At 41.3% G+C, this 23,875-nt stretch overlaps 1 protein-coding gene across 3 annotated transcripts in view; it reads left to right on the top strand.

Annotated features, from left to right (window-relative positions):
• Window positions 1-23,875, top strand: part of LOC112054363 (dedicator of cytokinesis protein 1) — a 60,878-nt gene that overhangs the window by 17,310 nt on the left and 19,693 nt on the right. For all 3 annotated transcript variants that reach the window (XM_052889057.1, XM_052889058.1, XM_052889059.1), the window contains exons 2-15: window positions 1,814-1,985; window positions 2,979-3,081; window positions 3,157-3,302; window positions 3,669-3,792; window positions 3,879-4,106; window positions 4,437-4,528; window positions 4,628-4,771; window positions 5,136-5,262; window positions 5,547-5,756; window positions 12,625-12,723; window positions 14,077-14,443; window positions 15,088-15,302; window positions 16,115-16,515; window positions 17,164-17,338. In XM_052889057.1, the coding sequence (XP_052745017.1) occupies window positions 1,814-1,985; window positions 2,979-3,081; window positions 3,157-3,302; window positions 3,669-3,792; window positions 3,879-4,106; window positions 4,437-4,528; window positions 4,628-4,771; window positions 5,136-5,262; window positions 5,547-5,756; window positions 12,625-12,723; window positions 14,077-14,443; window positions 15,088-15,302; window positions 16,115-16,515; window positions 17,164-17,338 (2,603 nt within the window). The remainder of the gene's footprint in view (window positions 1-1,813; window positions 1,986-2,978; window positions 3,082-3,156; window positions 3,303-3,668; window positions 3,793-3,878; window positions 4,107-4,436; window positions 4,529-4,627; window positions 4,772-5,135; window positions 5,263-5,546; window positions 5,757-12,624; window positions 12,724-14,076; window positions 14,444-15,087; window positions 15,303-16,114; window positions 16,516-17,163; window positions 17,339-23,875) is intronic.

Raw genomic sequence — 23,875 nt, forward strand, 5'->3', positions numbered from 1 at the left:
TGGGTTGATAATGATGATGATGATTGCCCTTATATGCCTAAACCCTCTCATTCTGAGAGGAGACTCTTGTTCAACAGTGAGCTAAAATTATTTGCTAATAAATGATGATGATTGCCCTTAAATATTGTATTTGTTTATTGTTCTTTTTACCTTCAGAAAACATAACAACACCCTTGTTTTAAAACAAGGGTGTTCCACTACTGAATCGACTACGACTTTCACTAAATCGATCCATTCAACACACCTACACAGATCCACACATTTAACCTCTGGCTACATATCCAGCTATCGAGCTACTACAGCCAATGATTATTTATTACTATAGATATGGTAAATAAAAAGTGATCCGAATTTAGCGACTCCACTGAGCGCACACACACACACACACAATTGCACATTGTGTTTAGTTGAATTATATATTTAGGTATGTATAGTTATTATACTTTCTAAACGCACATTTCGACGTTGTAGACAATATTTATGTATTATGTGTTTAAATAACTATCGTGGTTTAATAAGCGACTAAATGAAATTAAAACAATTATGCACATTTGTCCGCCTTAGTTTTGATGCGCCTTATCTCTACTATAAAATATCATTGGCTACAGCAGAACAACTTATATAGAACCTTCAGATTCTTTTAGGTACTACATTCCCAATACAAAAGCGAATATCTCCACTAGCGCTATAAACATTGATTTTAAATATGTAGGAGTTATGTGTATGACTGTACTAGTATTTTCGCATATATACAGCTCGTGCGGATTAGCTTGACACCTGGCTCGAATGATGTTTGTACTGTATTTGGTTGGTTGTGATTGGTAGCCAGGTGTCAAGTTAATGCGCACGAGTTATACCAGTGCAGTCGCTGGGCTGGACACACATGTAGCGTCCATAACTTCTGCCCTATTCGTCGACCCGCCGCCAGTATGCAAATCCCGTTCGTTTGTTGAACGTCGTAACTATATTTTTGGTTTTATCTTTTCTATTTTATGCCACGTATGTGGACAGCGTATAAATAGACACTTGGCATTTTAACGGAAGGAGATAAAAGTCATAAAATATGAAAAATATTTTTGCATGGTTGGAGAGAGAAAAATATTTGCCAGAGAGGTAATTTGAACCAATTTTCAACAAACATTAAAAATTTTGTAAAAGCGATTACCTGGATTCATCTATACATATATACCTGCTATACTCTTTAATACTACCTTGATCTACTGACAGAGTTTGACAATTATTTTACTAATAAAAGGCTTCATTACTTGTGAGTATCACAGGCTCAGAGTCACGCAGCGGGCGATAGGACGAGCTATGTTAGGAATGTTTCTGCGTGATCGAATCAGAAATGAGGAGATCCGCAGAACCAAAGTCACCGACATAGCTCAACGAGTTGCGAAGCTGAAGTGGCAATGGGCGGGGCGCATAGTTCGAAGAGCCGATTGATTTCTTAAAGTGCTGGAATGGCGAACCCGCACTAGAAAGCGCAGTGTTAGTCGACCCCCACCAGGTGAACTGACGACATCAAGAGAGTCGCAGGGATTCGCTGGAACCTGGCGGCTCGAGACCGTTATGCTTCGAGGTCCATGCAAGATGCTTATATCCAGCAGTGGACGTCCATCGGCTGATAATGATGATGATGATGTGAAATGACTAGTGATTTATACCCTATTTTTTAATTTGTTTGTTGGTAAACAGTATTCATTAAGAAAGGCTGTACTATAATTAGTAATTTTTGTCTATTTACTAAGTTACTGAAAACGACAGCTGGTGCCACTCGTACGTAGTCTAACAAGATGGTGTTTTCTTGCAGCTGTATACAACTTCAACTCTTCGAAGCCGTTCCACCTGGCGCTGGAGGTGGGCGAGCTGGTGCAGCTGCAGCGTGAGACGGCGGACTGGTACTGGGGCAGCAGCCTGCGCAGGGAGGCCAGCGGCGCCTTCCCAAAGCGATACGTCGTCGTACGGGACTGCACTGTGGACAGGTCTCTGGACGAAACACTTGTTTGAGACGAATGTCTTGTCTTTGGCAAGTTCGTTGATGACACTCCCATGGTATGCGGGCGACGGGGCGAGGACTGCGCGGGTATGAAGACGTGTGTGCGGGGCATCGGGAGTGTTACAAACAAATTTGCCAAGCTATAATATTCCATGAAGTCCATCGTGCGGCAGAGAGGATACTTCCGAGCAAAGCCCTGGACTTGTGACCAATGGGTGTAGGATTAAGGAAATCCTCGTCTGTCTGTCGACTAATACTCCCCTTCTCCGCTCGTGTTGTTCTCCCTGCCTTTGGTAAGCTACTAGAGCAGCTTTGGGTACCCGTTCTGGGATCTTGCTGCAGTTCTACGAGAGGTCAAGGTCTAATAAAGCAAGCTACAGACAGACTTTTCTGGTAATCCTCTCGTATCTACCTCTGCGGCTAACCATATTACCATATTAGTTAGTTCTTTTGCGAGGTCATAATATTTATTCACTGTGGTCCTAAGGAGTGTTTGTTTCCCACAGAACGGTAAACATAGGTACTAGACATATTACAAATAAAAATTGTAGGAGCCTAACTGATGGAAAGTCGAATGCCATGGCTTAACAGAGTCACCAGGTCTCGCAAGGAACACGTCCTACCAAGTGCTGTCCGTCCGTCAATCTGAGACGTTCACTGCTCGATCGAATAGTGATAGTGTGATAGTGAGATACGATCAACTTTTTTATTTATGAATATTCTTGATTCTGATAGCTGACTGAGTTACTAGGAAAAAGATCAAGAATTTTCGTAAATAAAAAAGTTGTTCGTCTCATCAAGATGAAGCTACCCACGAAAAATTAACTTGATAGTAATCAGTTGTACAAAATGTTGTACGGATTCTGACTACTTTTGGGATCACCTCGCAATACTTTGATTAGTGCATTATTTTATTTATTTTTACTTTGTGGTGTGTTTTCTCCACGAACATCGTATCTGAAGTGTTCGGTGTCGGCAGATGCGGCGAGGCGGTGGTCGCGTCGGCGGGCGGCGGCGGCGTGGTGCACGACATCGCCGTCACGCTGCGCGAGTGGCTGCAGCACTGGAAGGCGCTCTACACGGTCAGTGCGTCCTTCCATCGCTGTGCAGTGAGAATGGGTGACGGCTCCGTAACGTAAGACGCTATGTTGTTCCAGACAAATGACGACCGGTTCAAGTTCATGGAGGTGAGCATGCGCGCCCTGCTGCAGCTGCGCGCGCAGGCCGCGTCAGGCGCGCTGCCGCAGGACCAGCTGCGCCGCGTGCAGCGCACCGCTGTCTTCACCATCGACAAGGGGAACAGGTGGCGTATTCTGTGACTAGCCCGGTCAAGTTCATGGAGGTGAGCATGCGCGCCCTGCTGCAGCTGCGCGCGCAGGCCGCGTCGGGCGCGCTGCCGCAGGACCAGCTGCGCCGCGTGCAGCGCACCGCTGTCTTCACCATCGACAAGGGGAACAGGTGGCGTATTCTGTGACTAGCCTGGTCAAGTTCATGGAGGTGAGCATGCGCGCCCTGCTGCAGCTGCGCGCGCAGGCCGCGTCGGGCGCGCTGCCGCAGGACCAGCTGCGCCGCGTGCAGCGCACCGCTGTCTTCACCATCGACAAGGGGAACAGGTGGCGTATTCTGTGACTAGCCTAACAGTGTCTTACCGTCGAGTGTGGTGTTTCAGAGCACTGGGCATGGAGCTGGCGGTGCGCACGGTGAGCGGCCAGCTGGTGGACCCGCTCACCATCTCCACCTTCAGGCTCAACGCGCTGCACGACGAGGCCAACGCGAGAATTGACAAAAATATGGTGAGTGCTTGACACGAGCGGCGCACGTGGCTCAAAACTGACGTTTGGAAGTCTCTCGCTCATTTGACGTCGTCCGATACCCGCAGGAGACGACGCCCACGAGCCGGCCCACGAGCCAGACGCCGGTGGTGCGCACCTACACCGTGGTCGTCAACATCAAGAACTTCGTGTGCCGGCTGGCCGACACCGCCGAGCTGGCGCTGGCGCTGCACGACGCGGCCGGCAACAAGCTGACCGAGAGCGTGCTGCTGCGCTGGCCGCCGGGCCCGCTGGGTGCTGCCGAACTGTTCACCGCACCCTCTAGCGTCTTCACAGTGAGTACAGCCTCCAGGTGGTCGACGTTGACAACTTCCATTAACCCATAGGCTACAAGGCATCACTCAAAAAGGGGATGGAGAAAACATGACCGGGTAGCAAGATCCCCCGCGCATTACCCGGACAATCTGTACCCTATCCATGTTCACCTGGGAGGAGATGACCTGCCTGTCGACAACTTTGAATGACGTAAACAGCATAAGCAACCGGACTGATGCACAAGTCTTCAGGAACTTATTGTAAAGACTTGTATTCAGTACTCATCGAAACAATCTTTGTAAATGATGTATGTTATTTTAGATAAGTAACTTCTAATCTTTTGTGTCCAGGATCTGGGCAGTGACATAAAGAAGGAGAAGATCTTACTCGTGTGTCACGTTGTCAGGATAGGCTCCATGGAGCCACAGAATGTAGATCACAGGTTGGTGCCTTTCAAATTCAATTCTTATTAAAGCAAATTGCTTCTTGGCATTGTTGTGTGTATCTGGCTTCAGCTAATCTGATGTTGCCTATGTTCCAGACGCAGCTCCATCAGTCCCAACATGCCGCCGAGCGCGGGCTCCGGCGCGCGCATGCGACGCCCCTTTGGCGTGGCGTGCGCCGACATCACGCAGCACCTCGCCGCCGATAACTCCGACAAGGAGATACAGCTGCCCTTCTACGCGTGAGTCACAGCAAAAATCAAATTTCCAAACGACCTAAACCACCAGCGTAGGGAACCGAAGGTTATAAAAGATAATTCAAATAAACCAAATGCCGTCACGATTGCTGTTTTGTAAATGTTCTCCTTTGCTACAGAATTTGTGGGTAAGCTTTTACTAAATTTGTTGTGATAAATATAGATGAACCTACCATGTTTTGATTGTAATCGTCGATATGTGTAACCAGATACCGTTCGGGTATAGCACGTGCGCTTAGAGAGCTATAATTCCCAAATGCCAGACCGACTCACTCTTTGGAGTGAAGTTGGATGAGTGTAAAGCTGTAAAACCGTATTCGAACATACACAAAGTTTGCTATTTTTTCAGATGTGAAAAGGAAAACAACATGGATTCTCTTCTAAAGAAGGTGATCGCAAACCGCGAACTCAAAGATCAGAAACAGTCACAAGGACTTTGGGTGTTTCTGCAAATGGTCGAAGGAGATTTGAAACAGGCAAGTTTTAGTCTTCGCTAATGTTGAACTCAACTACCCTAATAGTTATTCTGTGTTAATTACTTCAAGTAATATTAATAGGCTAGTTGAAACTTTTTTTTAAATGGTATTAAAATAAAAAATAAAACATACCCACCAATATTAAGGGTTCATACTTGGTGGAGGTACTCAACAACGTGCAAGGTATAGTCCCTTGTTTATCTGCCGCGCTCGAGTAACTGCAAAAATCCCCTACTACAATCTATGGACTGAGCCAATATTGTTACTATGTTCTCTGTCGTCAGATACGGCAAGAGAACCCGCATATAGTGGTCGGCAACACGGTGTTCGCGCGCAAGATGGGCTTCCCCGAGGTGATCCTGCCCGGCGACGCGCGCAACGACCTGTACGTGACGCTGTGCGGCGGCACCTTCAGCAGGGGCGGCGGCAAGAGCTCCGAGCGCAACGTGGAGCTGACGGCGCGCGTCGTGGACAAGCACGGACGCACTGTGCCGGTGAGAATCGTCATTAGTCCTTTCGTTTGATACCCATATTGTAGGAAAGCCTCTTATAATAAAACGACACACAATTATGTACATAATTTCTCTTAAAAACTGGCCAGTTTCACAGTTTTAGAGTTATTGGTAAAGATAATTATACCTAAAGGCCTTTAAATATAGTCCAATATTGAATAAAATCCCAAATTCAGAGCAAATTCAACCTTAATGATTGAGTTAAAGATTGAATTTGCAAATGCGACTTCTTGAATTGAGTGCCAAAACGGTTTTTGGACGCTGATTGTGCATTCAATTTTTAATAGGAGATCGATGAGAAAAACCTGAAACGCCATTTTAAATTTATAGTGACTGTTCGAGCCTAAATACTCGGCAACCTAACGATACGAGCCGACCCGAGCGCGAGATTTCACGAACCATACCGAAGGAAGACGAAGGCGAATACGAAGCGTCGGCGGCCATTACACACGAAAACTTCGTCATCTATATACGTCTTTTATCTATATACATCTCGATTAAAAGTCATTTTACCTAATAATCTGTTAAACTTAATAAAATCAAATCACAAACGAACGAGCACTATTGTTTTAATTAAACAAAGTGGTGACCCCGACGTGATCTTAATAACGAAGACCGGCAACATACAATACATTTGGCAGCGTCATCTTGTTGGAGAATTTGTGGAACACGAATCCAAGGGAAGTAGCCATCCTTTTTATTACATCTTTATTCCTTCTTTTAGTATCGCATCTGTTTGCAATAAATAAACCGGTCTATGTTGTACGCGTAACTAAAATTCGCTCGTTCGTTTCTTAAAAATCGATAAAACGGCATCGAGTCGTTTCTTTCTCGTGATACCTACCTACCGGTACCGCAGTCGAGCGCGAGCGCCGCGCAGGCCGCGCTCGCCGCCGCTTGCCGCGTGAGACAATCAATACCTACAGCTTACCGCGCGCCACATCTAAAATTACGCACGATCGGTACAGGTTCGAGGTTGGTTGAGGCATTAATTTTTTTTCTTCTTTTTCAATTATTTTTTTTTACATTTCGTTTATAACTATTAGTACTTTCAAATGGCCGAACTAAAGGATCTTATAGCTCAAAGAGGTCGCATGAAAACCCGCATTACACTTTTTGAAAGGTATTTAATACCTATACTAGATACTAAACTTACTAAAGCGCAATGCAATGAATTAAGCTTGCGACTTAGTAAGTTTCAAGATTTATCTTTTGCGTATGAGGACTTACAATCTAAAATTGAAAGTTTGGATAAGGATGAAGACCTCCAAATAAGAGAAAGGGAGGAAATAGAAAATCGATTCTTCAGTCTTATTGCGCGAGCTCAAGAATTAGTTCAGCTCTTCGAAAATAAAAGTACAAATCCAGAATCTGTGAGTGGCTCCGAACGGTCAAGGCATCGTCATTTAAAGTTACCACCTCTTAAAATCCCTCCTTTTAATGGTAATCCTAGTACATGGATAGAATTCAGAGACATGTACTTGTCATTAATCCATGATAACGACGATATCGAAGCAGTAAATAAATTTCATTACCTTAAATCATATTTAACGGATTCTGCTAGTGATGTTATTAACTCTGTGTCAGTGTCCGCCATTAATTACCCTATAGCCTGGACAATGCTTTGCGATAGATATAATAATAAACGGCTACTCATAAATGAACATTTAAAAGGTTTATTTTCTATGAATACCATAGCTATAGAATCGGAAAAATGCTTGCGTGTCCTAATTGATAACATTACTAAAAATTTGAGTGCACTTAAATCACTTGGAGAACCAACTGAACATTGGGACACCATCATTATTTACATGGCCACCTTAAAACTTGATTCCAATACGTCCACGAAATGGGAAGAAGTTAGGAGTACACTTGATAACATAACATTAACTGATTTTTTTGATTTTCTACGCCAACGTGCTACTATATTAGAAACTATCAACACTAGTAAACCAAAATTAACAGATAAACGAAATACATTTTTAAAATCTAAATCATTTATAGCTTCATCACCTTCATCACCATCATCGCCAACATCCTCATCATCATTTAATAATTCATGCTTAGCCTGTAATCTTGATCATAAATTGTATAATTGCCCAATGTTTAAATCGATGTCAGTAGATGATAGGATCGCTAAAGTTTCACAATGGCAATTATGTACAAATTGCTTACGTGGTGGGCACAAACCATTACATTGTAGATTAGGTGGATGTCGCTTCTGCAGAAGAAAGCACAATTCAATTTTACATAAACAGTCATCTCTTCATTATATTCAACCTCAAGCATCTGCCACGTCATCTACTTCATTACAAGGAACTACTACATCACTTCTCACATCTAATAAATCGCCACCTCAACATAAAACATCTTCTTCATCTGCAGCACCTATCAATAATAAGGATCCATCTTGTGTTGTCAGTATGTCATCTGTATCTTCAAACCAAGCTCTTCTGTCTACGGCTTTGGTTGAAGTAATAAATAAAAATAAATCATTTATGTTGAAGGCTTTATTAGATAGTGGGAGCCAATCTTCATTTATAACCGAATCTGCGTGTAAAAAAATCGGTTTACCTGTACTTGAAAATCACCGTCGTTCGGTGTTAGGCTTAAACAATTCCATCATTAAAATCAATAATCATTGCGAAGTAGTCATACGTTCTGCATACAACTCATATCGCATGCCTGTTAAATGCTACATCATTCCTCTAATTACTGATAGACTACCTCAAGTAAACATTGACGTCAGTAGTCTAAAAATACCAACACACATTCAGTTAGCCGACCCCAATTTTTATATGGCTTCAGAAATTGATATGCTTCTAGGGGCCGACGTCTTTTGGGACTTGCTTTGTTCTTCTAGATTTAAAATTGGTCGTCATATGCCTATACTACAAGAAACACAATTAGGTTGGATAGTTGCAGGCCCCATAGGGGGGAGATATTATGATACATCTGATAAAATTTATTGCAATTTCAGCAAAGAAATAAATCAGCAACTTTCTAAGTTTTGGGAAATTGAAGAAATACCTAAAGATAATCCTTCTTTCGATGATCATTATTGTGAAAAATTATTTAATGAGACTACTTACCGGGATAAAGATGGTAGATTTTGCGTACAAATTCCTTTTCGTGAATCCCCTGATGGCTTAGGTGAATCTCATTATACAGCTAAAACGAGATTAATTCAAGCAGAGAAAAAGTTAAGCAGAAATCCTCTATTACGTGCAGAGTATAATAAATTCATTCATGAGTATGAACAACTAGGACACATGTCAGAAGTTACTAACGAGCTATCTGGCTATTATTTACCACATCATATGATTATTAAAGAAAGTAGTGAAACTTCAAGAGTCAGAATCGTTTTCGATGCATCAGCTAAGACATCCAATGACATTTCACTCAATGATATACAATATGTTGGTCCAGTTGTACAAGATGATTTATTTTCTATATTACTAAGATTTAGACAACATAAATACGTTGTGTCAGCTGATGTCGAGAAAATGTACCGACAAATACTCATACAACCTCAGCAACGTCATTTACAAATGATTTTATGGCGAGATGATCCTAATCTGCCTATCAAAACATTCAAATTAAATACAGTTACTTACGGTATGGCATCAGCTCCTTTCCTTAGTACTCGATGTTTGCTGCAACTTTCAAAAGAGTGTAAAAATAAAAAAATATCAGAACTCATTAGACATGATTTTTACGTTGACGATTTTCTTTCTGGTAGTAATTCAAAAGAGGAACTTCTCTCCATAATAAATAGCGTATCTAAAACCCTTAATTCTGCATGTCTTAACCTACGCAAATTTCGTACCAATATTCCTTCCATTTTTAATAATAACATAATTTCACATATTTCTACAGATTTAAACCTAAGTTCGGAATCTAGTGCATTGGGTCTCAAATGGAATCCGATCGATGATGTTTTGAAATTTCCTACTAATATTAAATATACAACTTTAGCTACAAAGCGAACCATATTATCAAATTCGGCTAAACTCTTTGACCCTCTTGGATTACTCAGCCCTTGCACTATAATACCAAAAATAATACTTCAGAAGTTATGGCTTTTAAAATTAGATTGGGACGATTCTATACCTTCTGATATTTCCAATTCCTGGTTAAATTTTTCTTCTAAATTAGAAAGTTTATCTAATTTACAAATTCCAAGATATACACTTAGTAGTCTACCAGAAACTATTGAGATTCATGCATTTTGTGATGCTTCTCTCAACGCTTACGCTTCATGTATATATCTACGATCAATTGATAAATCAGGTCATGTTACTGTCAATCTTCTTTGTGCTAAAACAAAAGTGTCTCCAGTCAAGTCTCAAACAATACCAAAATTAGAACTTTGTGGAGCTTTACTTGCATCTCGTTTAGCGTCATCTGTTTTAAAGGCTCTACGATTCTCAAACACTCCTGAAACATATTTTTGGACTGACTCTTCAGTAGTTCTCGGTTGGATATCATCTCATTCACGTGATCTTAAACCCTTCGTAGCCAACCGTGTAGCAATGATACAAGAAACTACATCCTTTGGCCATTGGAGACACGTACCAGGGACAAATAATCCAGCAGATCTAGCATCTCGTGGTTTAGATCCTAAGCAAATTCAAACCGCCTCATTATGGTGGCAAGGCCCTTCTTTTCTTTTAAATGATAAAAATCAATGGCCGAGTACTATAAAACTTGTTGATGAACTTCCTGAAAAGAAATCTAATACTACTTATCATACCAAAAATATTACATCTACATCTACAATAACTATGATAGCAAATACTACAATTATACAAGCAAATCAACTAATAAATTTTCAAAGATTTTCAAATTTTTCAAGACTACATAGAAGTTTAGCTTACACATTAAGATTCATCCATAACATTAGGCATCCTCAATCAAAATACAAAGGCCATCTCACTACCGATGAACTGCATGCTGCGCTTCAGCAGTTAATAAAGCAACATCAGTTGGAAAGCTTTGAAACTGAAATTAAATTGCTAAATAGTAAAAAATGCTTACCTTCTCGATCACATTTGCTGTCACTACGACCCTTTGTAGATGAAACCGGTCTCTTGCGTGTCGGAGGTCGTATCCAAAATTCATCTGAAACTTACGATAAAAAACATCCAATTTTATTAGATTCAAAACATCAATTTACCAAATTATTATTTGCTTACGAACATAGAAAACTTCTGCATGGTGGACCATTAGTATTATTAAATAATTTACGACAAACGTATTGGCCCATTACAGGTAGACGATTGGCTAGAAGCACAGTAAATAATTGCAAATTATGTAGAATCATGAAGGCTAAAACATTGAATCCCATAATGGGAAATTTACCTGCTGCTCGAGTCACTCCTAACTTACCGTTCCAGATTTCCGCCACAGATTTTGCAGGACCCTTTCCCGTACGCGATCGCCTTGGCCGTGGATGCAAAATAACCAAAGGATATTTGTGCCTCTTCATTTGTTTATCGACCAGAGCTGTGCATTTAGAGCTTGCGTCTGACTTAAGCACAGATAATTTTTTTCTTTGCCTTAAAAGATTTATCTCGCGAAAGGGAAAGCCAGAGGTCATCCATAGTGATAACGGCAGAAATTTTATTGGTGCTAACAACGATTTATGCCAATTTTTAGAATCCGTAGAAAATAATGAATCAATCACCTCGTTCGCTGCCGAAGAAGGCATCAAATTTAACTTTTCTCCAGCTTATTCCCCTCACTTCGGTGGGCTTTGGGAAGCAGGTATCAAATCCGCAAAACATCATTTACATCGCATGTTAGGTAATAATCATTTTACCTACGAAGAATTATCGACTTTATTTGTGCAGATAGAAGCGATATTAAATTCTAGACCTCTTACTCCACTCTCGTCTGATCCAACCGATTTACTTCCTTTGACTCCTGGGCACTTCCTTATTGGTAGACCACTGACGTCATTGCCATCACCATCTTTATTAGACGCAAAACCAAGCCGCTTAAATCGCTACCAACAAATAGAACAACTCAAACAACACTTCTGGGAAAGGTGGCGCAATGAATTCCTGTGTGAGCTGCAACAACGAAATAAGTGGAGAATCAGCCAAGGCAACTTACGTGAAGACGATATGGTGGTCGTCAAGGAAGCCAACATGCCCCCACTGAAATGGCGAATGGGGCGTATCATAAAGCTTTACCCTGGAGCAGACAATATAGCACGTGTATTCGATGTGTTAACGGCAAAGGGCGTCATTCGTCGTGCTGCACACAATCTATGTCCTTTGCCTACCGAAGATCAGTCTCCTCAACATCTCACTATTGTTGAGGGGGGGGAGGATGTTCGAGCCTAAATACTCGGCAACCTAACGATACGAGCCGACCCGAGCGCGAGATTTCACGAACCATACCGAAGGAAGACGAAGGCGAATACGAAGCGTCGGCGGCCATTACACACGAAAACTTCGTCATCTATATACGTCTTTTATCTATATACATCTCGATTAAAAGTCATTTTACCTAATAATCTGTTAAACTTAATAAAATCAAATCACAAACGAACGAGCACTATTGTTTTAATTAAACAGTGACGTTTCTTTGATTGTCGAATTATTCCCAACAGACCCTTTTATTTGATACCCGTATTGTAGAAGAAGAAGACGAAATATTTTATTGCACACAAAAATACAATAAAAAACTTTAAAAATGATAAATTACATCACAAAGGGTCTTTTTGTAAGCCCAATTATTTTTCCACAAGAAAATTTTGGGGATTTGGGATTCCATGAAGAGCAGAGTATTTTTGGGTAGATATTTCGAGAAGTTATGAATGTTGTCGTTGTCGTCGCAGGGCGTGATCTCAGCGGGCGCGGGCGTGCCGCCGGCGTGCGAGTACACGTCCGTGGTGTACTACCACGAGGACCGCCCGCGCTGGCAGGAGGTGTTCAAGGTACGTATTAGAAACGACCTTCACCCATCTGTTTAATGGGTGAAAGTAAAATATCTTTCATTCACTCAATTCGTACAGTAAGCGGCATTGAGTGAATCAAATGGTCGATGAATCGCTATACGAAACAATCCTGTTGTTACGTACATTAATAATATGTATAGTCTGTGTAATTTTCAATGTCAATGTTATGTTACTTGTCTGTCTAATTGTCTTGTCTATTGTCTACTGTCATGTCCTAAAGTCTGTACACGTACCTATCCTATTAAATAATATAATCGTCAAGCATCCGTAATTTTATTTACCATTACAAACGTTACACCTGTGATCAGTTTAATCGCTTTCCATCAGGCATTGTAGTCAAGCGCAACCTATACAACACATAAAAATATTAAGAGGTGTACTCCCAACTTCAAAAAAAAAAAATCAAAAATCATTTATTTCAAGTAGGCTCAGTTTACAAGCATTTTTGACACGTCAGTTGACTATTTGTAAAGATTCTACCACCGGTTCGGAAGGCAGGTTCTACTGAGAAGATACCGGCAAGAAACTCAACAGTTGCTCTTTTGAAAAAGTCATACAGTATTATAATTTACAATTGATAACAATTACAATTTCTTATAGTTTTATTTATTTCAACGGGCTTCAACAACTCATAATTTGAATTGTACACCAAAATATATAATTTTGGTGTACAATTCAAATTATGAGTTGATTTGTGTGATAATCTAATAACATTTTTAATTTTTTTTAAAGAATATTTGCCATATTTTTTTTTAATATGACCAACATCCCCATACCCCTCCAACTAGCCGGGAAAAACTGTATTAGGAGTGGGTACGACAATAGACCAACGGGTCGGTGATTGAACCACCACCCCTCGGTGATGAGTCCGACCGCTCTTACCTTTGAGCTATTGAGGCTCTAAATGGTCGATGACGTCCAGAATGGCTATACGAAACAATCCTGCGATCAGTTTAAAGGCCCTCAGTCATGTCAATGCCTAATGGATTCCATGATGTAATGCCTTCCATCAGGCATTGTAGTCTTTTTTTAATTATCTGAAAGTTCGTTCTACCAGTGAAATTCCGACAAAACAACTATTGCTACTACAAATTATCTATACTAATATTATAAAGCTGAAGAGTTTGTTTGTTTGTTTGATTGAACTCTAATCTCGGAAACTACTGGTCCGATTTGAAAAATTCTTTCAGTGTTAGATAGCCCATTTATCGAGGAAGGCTATAGGCTATATATTATCCCCGTATTCTTAGGGGAACAGGAACCCCGCGAGTGAGACCGCGCGGCGTCAGCTAGTCCTCAATAAGCCGTTCGTCGTGACTGTGTCGCCCGCAGGTGTGCCTCAACATCGACGAGTTCAAGGAGGCGCACACGGTGTTCCTGCTGCGCCACCGCAGCTCCAACGAGGCCAAGGACCGCGCCGAGCGCCCCTTCGCGCTGGCCTACCTGCGCCTCATGCAGAAGGAGGGCACCACCGTGCCCGACACGCAGCACAGCCTGGCTGTGTACCGCATCGACTACAAGCGCGCCGGCAGCAACGCTGAGGAGGAGGCGGCGGCGGCGTGCCTGGGCCTGCCCTCGCGCCGCGACGAGCTGCCGGCCGGCTGCGACCGCGGCCTGACGCGCGGTCCGCTGGCGCTGCTGCCGCGCGACTCGCTGCTCGTCGCCACCAAGCTGTGCTCCACCAAGCTCACACAAAGAGGTATTTGTTTTTTTTTTTATTATTTTAAAAGTTAGCCCTTGATTCTCACCTGATTGTAAGTGATGATTCAATCTAAAATGGAAGCGGGCTAACTTGTTAGGGGGACGATGAAAATCCACACCCCTATCGGTTTCTAATAAAATTCATCAAATCAAAAACAAGGTAGGTACTGCAAACCAATGAGGGGTTTCCTTATGTTTACTTCGTCTCCATCACCAGACCCCTAATGACAGTCACACACATACAAACTAATCAATGCCAGTCACAAGGTAGCTACTGTAAAATGTTGAAGAGTTCCTTTAACTGCCTTTCGTATGCATCACCAGACCCCTAATGACAGTTACAACACATCTAGATGTAAAGTTCTCATCAATACAAATTATTCAGGCCTAAACACAAAGTAGCTACTGTAAACTGTTGAGGAGTTTCTTTAAGTGTCCTAATCTCCATCAGCCAACCCCTAATTTTCTGAACAGCAAACTTGATGCATCCAGTCATCCGGACTATATTGTTGATGTTTGTCATTGAGGCGGCGACGACAACTTGAACTGTGTTTGTGTGTGTGTAGAGGAGATCCTGGTTGAACACATGTGTGTGTGTGTGTAGAGGAGATCCTGATTGAACACATGTGTGTGTGTGTGTAGAGGAGATCCTGGGCGTGCTGAAGTGGAGCGCGCACCACGCGGACGGCACGCTGCGCGAGGCGCTGCTGCGGCTGCAGCGCGTGCCCAACGACGAGCTGGTGAAGTTCCTGCAGGACATCCTCGACGCGCTGTTCAGCATCCTCACGCAGCTCGACGAGCGCGAGCCGTACGGGGAGCGCAGCTACGCCGTGCTGGTGCTGGACTGTCTGCTGCAGGTATTTGTGTGTTCTGTGACGAGATATGCAGGAACTCCGACTCACTGAGATGAAAATGTTACGGTGGACGACCGACAACGTAACGAGGACATTCACAGTAGGTTGTTTCAGTGGAGTTAGGCTACAGAAAGCCCGTCTTAGATGGGCTTGTCTCGTAGAGCCTTGTCTGCAGAGCTACGTGGGTAAACCCCACGCCGTGTAAACGCCGACTTAGAACCAACAAACTCATTCCCAAGATCAAGCTAAGGCTAAGGGCTAATCAGAAAAGAGGAGTCATCACCGACAGGTGGCGAGTTCGATCCCTGAGTGCGATGCCATCAGACCAGACCTGAGCCAATTAAAAAAAAAATTGAATCCTAAACTAACCCGTGTTGAAAATCGAATCCTGCACCACCAACTGCGTTATTTATTAGCCGCCGCCCGCGACTTCGTCCGCGGAAGTCCGAGGTGCGCACCATTGTACGAGCACATCAAACATCTCGCCCGCGTTCCAGATTTTCCAAACGTCAAAAACGCTGTCGTCCATTCTGTGACGTCACTAAAGCCCTTGGTGTACTAAAAGTCGAACTAATATTTTTGTCAAACGCTCCATTTGTATGTGATTTATTGTAGTGACGTCATGAAATATTGAAATATAGACTGCCATGGCTGACAGCGTTTTGGCTTGTATTCTCAAAAACATATTTAAAAACTAAAATTTTCATGTAATCACGTCTCAAAAAAATATGAAAAAAAAAATTCAGTTTAGTAGAACGATAATGAACTATTGAAGATCGTTTAAAAAAAGTGTCAACTAGCCTACTGTTGTACAGGTGATCGCGCTGGTGGCCGACCACAAGTACCAGCACTTCCAGCCGGTGCTGGCCGTGTACGTGGAGCGCAGCTTCTGCGACGCGCTGGCGTACGAGCGGCTCATCGCCATCATGGTGTGGTGCGTGCGCGGCGCGGAGGCGGGCGAGGCGGCCAGCAAGCGGCTGCTGCAGTGCATGAAGTGCCTCGAGAGCCTGACGCGCGTGCTGGTGCGCTCGCGGCAGCTGCGCGCGGCGCTGGCGCACGACGCGCCGCACTGCGCGCAGCTCACGGCGCTGCTGGACGCGCTGGTGTGGCTCATGCGCTGCGGCGACAGCGCGCTCACGTGCCAGGGCAGCGCGCTCAAGTACCTGCCGCACGCCGTGCCGCACATGATCCAGATCTACCCCGCCGCGCAACTCAGGTGACACTTCCCACCTGTAACTTCATCTTTTTACACTCTTGACAGTTGTTTTTTTCATTTTAGGGGTGGTGGCAAGCCTTACGATCTGTCATCATTCTTCTCGAACTGCAGCTCTTATTGTACATTCGTGGAGCGAAACATTCGGAACGGTTTTGATCTGGTCCGTCCATTGGTTACCTGCCACTTTCCCTGTATTGACGTTTTGGCTCGTGTGATATGCCCAAAGAAAGTATAACTACCGCATTGGACGATAGAAGAAAAACCATATCGCGTTTGATGCCCAGTTCTTGGATTGAGACGTTGGTTCAGAACTGTGTCCAAGATATGCCACCCATTCCTCCAGCACCGCATTCTAAAGCGTCTATCTTCTTTTTCTCACTTTCTCTCAAAGTCAAAAGTCTCAACACACTAAAGAAATATGGGAAACCCTGACAACTTGACAAGTCGTATTTTAGTTGCGTTGTCGTTCAAGATGTTCCTTTTTAACCGATCTGAAAGAGGGGGAGGTTGAGGACGTTCTCAAGTTTAATTAAGGTCTGAAATCGATCTGATGATGAATCCTAAACACCGACGAGGGAACTTCTCAACGATTTTTTTTCTTAAAATTGTTTGATTATGGGTCTGTAGTTTTGGTTGTGGTCGTTCCAGCGAGTACGTAGTGCGCGCGCTGGAGGCGCTGCCGCTGGGCCGGCTGGCCAACCAGCGGCTGCACGCGCTGCTGGAGCTGGTGCGCGGCCCGCTGGGCGCGGAGCCGGGCCCGCGGGCGCTGCTGCTACCACACCTCGCCTCAACGCTGCGCGCCTTGCTGCGCGCGCCCGCTGAGGTGAGCACGCACGCACGCACTCTACACCAGAGTGAGCACTACACACACACTGCGTATAGTCTATTCGTTTTGATAGCATATAGAAAGCTTATTATAGTTTTAGCAGATTCTGAAGTGGATTACAAAAATAACCAATGTCGTACAAAGGTTATGATTCACAACATTTGTCAGGATTGTCAATTTAATTAACAAACTGTAACCAAAATAGGACCCTACAATGGCAGAGTGGAGTCACGCACTTGTGAACGTTGTGTGTAGAATTCAGGGCGCCCTTGACAGATATCTAACACTCCCCTTTTCCATTCAAGTCACTCTCCCCGTCTATCCCAAGTAACCAATAAAGAACTACACAACAGAAATGTGGACGGCTCGAACGCCACGAGCATAATGAAGCTAACCGGACGACGAGCACCTTATATCGCACGTACCGCCAAGCGATTTAGCGTTCCGGTACGATGTCGTGTAGAAACCGAAAGGGGCGTGTATTTTCATCCTCCTTTTAACATGTTATTCCAATCTCATCTTAGATTGCATCATTACTACAACTACAATCTCACTTGATGGTAAGAACCATCAAGTGAGATTGTAGTCTCACATTTGAAGTATAGAAAAAGTTATTCTTGTTGGCTGTTCTATATTAATCAAAAGTATTTTTTTAATTATATTACATTAGGGCTACAATAAATTGACACTATCTGAACGAATATACTATACACTGAACACTCACTTTAGTCTCCTAACTAGTGATCCATACGACATTTACAGAACTTCTCAAACTTATACGAGCTAATCGTAGATGGACTCATACGAATTTCATGATTTTGTAATACATTTGTGATACACACCCTGGTGTTAAGTTCAAAGATACAATTATACATTGTTGTAACACGACACATTTCGTTTGTAACAACATCATGTGCACATGTACACGTGTGGGGTGCGCAATTGTCGTTAATGTAACGTTGTTGGGGTACTAGCTTAATGTGTTCTTGCGCGGAGGGACATTATAGTACATTATGATTTATGTGCGGTAAGTTGAAAATTACAGCCGAGGCCATATTGCAGCTCGAGCCAAAGGCGAGAGCTATAGTATGAAAGCAGAGGCTGTAATTATCAAAGCGCACGTGTGTCGTACGACGTTTTATAACACATTTGCGAAGAAACACACTTTGAACACACTTTCTGAAAACTAATGTGCATCTTTGCCTGTTTTCCTTGCGTTTTTTTTTTAGACAAATGCACTAAAAACAGCCAGTATTACTAATTAAGTAAATTATATTATATCTTTGTGTTTCTGATACAGATAAATGTCATTGTCGAAATTATTAATATGACATTTATTGTCAATATTATTAAAGAATTAAATGGCTTTTTATTATATTTTATCTCACAAAGTTAATTTTGTTTTTTTTCTGACATAAAAACTCTTTGCCAAAATTTAAAAAGTACCGTTCGTTTTTAGACGGATGACAAAGGCTTTTTATTATATTACATTACGGCACATGCACATTACGATATTGAAATTGGTGAAATAAGCGATACTTTACAAGCAAATGTGTTATAAACTACGTTTACGTGAGGCGACATATTTGGATACATCGGTTCATTTCAGTTTACGCTATACTTCGCCCATATTGCGATGTTTAATTTGTTGTCATATCGTCGCATTACCTTCAAGCATCTTAGCTAAGCAGTACATTAATAGTTACAGACAAGCCCGCGTTTCCAGCACTTCGATTTACTCTCTTGTCATTCTTCTCACTCCTGTATAGTCGGACACAATCTTTATGACGTCACTGCAATAAGTATGTATGACAATGCAAGTCATACATAATATACTCTAAAAGAAAGACATGAGTCGTTAGATCGGTCGGCACGAGCCTTTCTTGTCGTGGAGTTCGAACCGTCCACACCTTTTGTTGGACAATCGTTCACGGAAATATTTTGGGATAGGCGGGGAGAATTATTTGAATGTAGAAAGGGAGTGTTAACTAGTTTTGAAATAGGTCTTTGACACTACATCCTTCGGGCACAAGTCCGGGACTTCGCTCAAGGTTATTCTAGGTCTCTTGGGGGTTTATTGGTAACATTGTTGGTGGGAATTGACTTTTAAATTCGCTTCTAATAGCAACCATTTTTCAACACGCTTGGGGGCCTCTGCGTTCAAACCTAAAATGTTGATAGCTTAACGCACAGTGTCTGGAAATGTCATAATGATTGCATTCGACTATACTATACCGTTGAGGACTATATTTTGCTGAATATGAAAGGCGAACATTTCTTGTTTTTAATTATCATCGTAATTGTCGAAGTATAGCGTCGATACGACATTAAGTCTATATAGTAAGTGTGAGGCGAGCTGCCCGCGCGCCCTGCGAGCTCTACGTCACGGTACGTACACACATCGCCGCGGCGTTGCGACGCTGTGGCGAGATTCGGCCGAGTTAGCTTCTTTTAGCGATAACACTGCCTTGGTGGATTTTATTTTCTGCTTTTAATCTACGATATGTGAAATAAAGATATTAAGTAATCGATTCTCAATTTAAGAGACGAGAACCCCAGATTTTCATTTACGTTATCACCGTTACATTTATGGTATTGAATTTTTTAACAACCGCATATTGTTACACATGTAAAATTAATGTTACAAAAATGTAATGGGGATGATGACTAGGTTTGAATATATTGATTTTTGTGATACATATTTTGTGATACAAAAAAAAGCAAAGATTCTCTGGATATTTGCAAAATAAATAAGATTAAAAGATTTCAAAATCTGTTTATTTTTTTTATCGTAATTAGATGAAAATTCATACAGTTTTAGCTTCCTTGCATTAAATGTGACATTTTTTTAATAAATGAACTATAAACATAAACGCACAAATAACAAAGATATTAGTGATTTTGTTTGAACGCCCATACAAATCTAACGATCAGCGAGCCAACGACGTCACTAAATCGTGCCATTTTGTATGGAGCGTTTTTCAGGGATCCGCGGCAGCGCCGCAAATCTGACTCTTTAAATCCCTGTAGCTCCGAAAGTAATGATCGATGAGGATGATATCCTGTTACTTTTAGAAAATTGTTTTACTGTTAGTATACTGTCAATTTATATACAATTTAAAAAACTGTCATCATCCCTATTAAACATATGTATACAAAGTAATAATAATCCTTCGGTATACAACCGATTCTCGGCCTAATCTCGTGAACAGTAAGTGCCACAGTCGCCTGTACGCGCTGTCTGCAGCACTAGAGGTAAGTCACGCTCCGCATGCCGCCTGCCACACTTTGTGTTCCATGTTGTTGTTTACTGTTGTACTAACGGGGTTCCTGGCCTGGGGCATATGACCCAGCAGGGGTATATACCCCAGCTGGGGTAACACTTGTTCAGTACATGATGTATATTTCAAAATTATTTTCCCTAAAGATGACTAAAAAGAAAAGGTTGGGAACCACTGCTCTATGTTTTTAGTGTTAAGGTTATCACTGACTATACCGCGCCGCACTAGATGATTTATGTGTACATTTTGTTACTTTTAGAGTTTTTAATTTGTTTTTTTAATGCAGTATTTTTACTCATGCCTGCTAATGATATTATTTGACTGAAAACTGAGATTTACATCGCCAAAGTTCATTAAATACTCAATGCATTTCCAAAATTACCTTCCACGTAGATTGCTCATTGGAAGTACTATCTTGTATATTGTAATTCATTAAAAAATTTGTTTTCGTATTAACCTAACACTAAAAATTTAGAAATGACCCACATTCATGGTTAATAAAATCGTGATGTTTTATGTAATTTGTTTACTTTTATACTCAGAGGCAAACTTATCCGCTCACTTTAATATGTCGTGAGTATATTAAAGTGGGCTGATATTTGTGTCTCTGAGTATATAATATGTAGATGAGTAGCGCATGTCGTCGCGTAGTTACTAATATTCACTGGGATTTAAACTAGCTTTGCATGCCATGTTATATGTAATTTATGCGGTGATTTAATAGAGAGAATTTAAAAATAATATAAATATTTAACATTTTTTTCTATTCATTTAATAACAAATAATAATTATGATATTTATAAATCTCGTTGATTGTTTGAAAATATTTCGAGATATATTTTTAATTCTTTTTTCTTTAATTCTTGAAATCTATAAATTGATAACAATAATATAGATACCGTTTGAATTAAAATCCATATTTCAATGTCTTAAACGAACTTTGCAGTTGTCGTTAGTTAGTGACGAGCTTTATGAAAATTTGATAATTTCGTAGGAATAAGTAACTTGTAATAAACTTGAGAAATCAAATCATAGACAACTTTGTAACATATAACGTTTATCCGACCGAATCGAACGCGTTCGTTCGTTCGTTTGATCGAATAAGATATGTATGCCTATATCTAGATTGTTTTAACTTGGCACATGAACAAACATTGCTCTGGGTTAGATATTACCCGAGCAAGTGTATTAGGGCCATAGCGCACTATATCAACTCGAAAAGGATCGGCACCGAGACGTCCAGTGTTTTTTGTATTAAACTCCTGCAACGTACACCCCTCTGTCATCAGACTTCATCACGAACCAGATAATCAAATTCTTACAGACGATGTATTTGTGGTTCGCTATAACAAGAAATACTAAAAAACAGAATAAAATATAAGATCGATTATTATTATATGAGTCGCTTCATTCGAAGATACAAAATACCTAATTATTTGTATCTGAAGAATGAAGCGACGAACATATAATATAGGATCAAAAGAACTTAGTAAAGTTCGATCATTATTATATGAGTCGCTTCATTCGAAGATACAAATTACCTAGTTATTTGTATCTGAAGAAGGAAGCGACTCATATAATAATGATCGAACTTCACTAAGTACGTTTGATCTTATATTATATTATGTTCGTCGCTTCATTCTTCAGATACAAATAATTCGAAGATAAAAAGTACCTAGTTATTTGTATCTGAAGAATGAAGCGACGAACATATAATATAAGATCAAACGAACTTAGTGAAGTTCGATCATTATTATGAGTTGCTTGTGATGTATCTTCGAATGAAGCGACGAACATATAATAAATATTTAAGTAGGCTTCCATTCCATACAACAAGCGAGTCGTGGCCTGCCTTTCCGAGTTGACGTGTGTGTTATGACCCTCGATGTGTTGACGTGCCAAATTAACACAATCTAGATATCCGCGGCACTTGTTTATTTAAAAATGTACGAATCAAAATGAAGACCACACCGTCGTCCACGTTGCGTCTACTACTGGAGTATCATATTGTGAAGGGTAAAGGGTCATACGCAGAGTCAGGAACCGTGTGGTCTTCGTTTTGTCTAGACAAGTCGTTGACCCAATAACAGCCCAGCACAGGCACCGTGAGGTATGCACACAACCCGTGGCCCGCTAGCACTACCACCGCCGCACCACCCGCGAGCCGCCCTACTACACCTGTTCATGTTATATGTATGTGTTCGCACCAGCTCTTGTCATGTAACATTTAACTGCAACATACTCGTAATACACTCGATCCTTCTTGTAATATTTCATGTAGTTTAATCGTATTAACTTAAATAACTTAAATTAAATTAATTAATACGTAGAATTGAGAACCTCCTCCTATTTTTTAAATAAACGTATGCGTCTCGGGGATAACTTAAACCTGTTGCCGTATGTGTGAAAAAAAGGGAAGCCAGAGTAGCGCCGTAACGCGTTACGTCATCGGTTTAACCTCCCCTAAGAAGGTATAAGTTCAAAAATCTGACTGCTTAAAACAGTAATGGGTGTTTACAGAAAATGTCAATCTCTCCAGCAACTGAATCAGATCTAATGACACGTCATATGTAGAAATCTTACATACAATGTAGATCAGGACTCTAAAAATCGCGGAACCCACGCCAAATACCTTTTTTTAATGAAACCGTATATCTAAAACAGCATCCAATATGGGGTATCAAATAGTTTCGCGGAGCCCTCATTTTTTTTTTCTACGGAACTCCCGGTATACCTTGCCGGTCGGAATCAATGGTTTAGGCAAAAAGTGAGCCAAAGAATAAACATTTAAAAGATTTGGGGCTTTTTTGTCACTAAAATCCCCAGATGCCGTTGTTAGCTCACATTTTTGTAAATTTTATAGCTTTTTAGGCATAAAAAAATCTCAAAATAAATGAATTTGATATCATACTGTGCATTAAATATCAATCAGAGGTATTGTGTGAATCAGAGACCTACCTAATAACGCCAGTTGTATCTGGAGTTTCAGAATTCACAATGTCAATAACTTGGGTAATTACTAATTATAATATTATCATAAATTAGGATCTCCAATTAAGGTGTAACTTCAAAAGCAATTGATAAATTACAACCAAGATATGTTTGTTTGAGATCTTCATTTGTTGTGACATGTGTCAGATTTGACTAAATCTTATCTGTAAAATATGTGTTTGCCAGTGTCCCTCGGCTCTCCACGCCTTGTCATAATTCATTTCACGGTATATCAGTGTTCATATAGTAGGAGAGCCCGAGA

This window comes from Bicyclus anynana, chromosome 24, assembly GCF_947172395.1.
Source record: "Bicyclus anynana chromosome 24, ilBicAnyn1.1, whole genome shotgun sequence".
Taxonomy (NCBI): domain Eukaryota; kingdom Metazoa; phylum Arthropoda; class Insecta; order Lepidoptera; family Nymphalidae; genus Bicyclus; species Bicyclus anynana.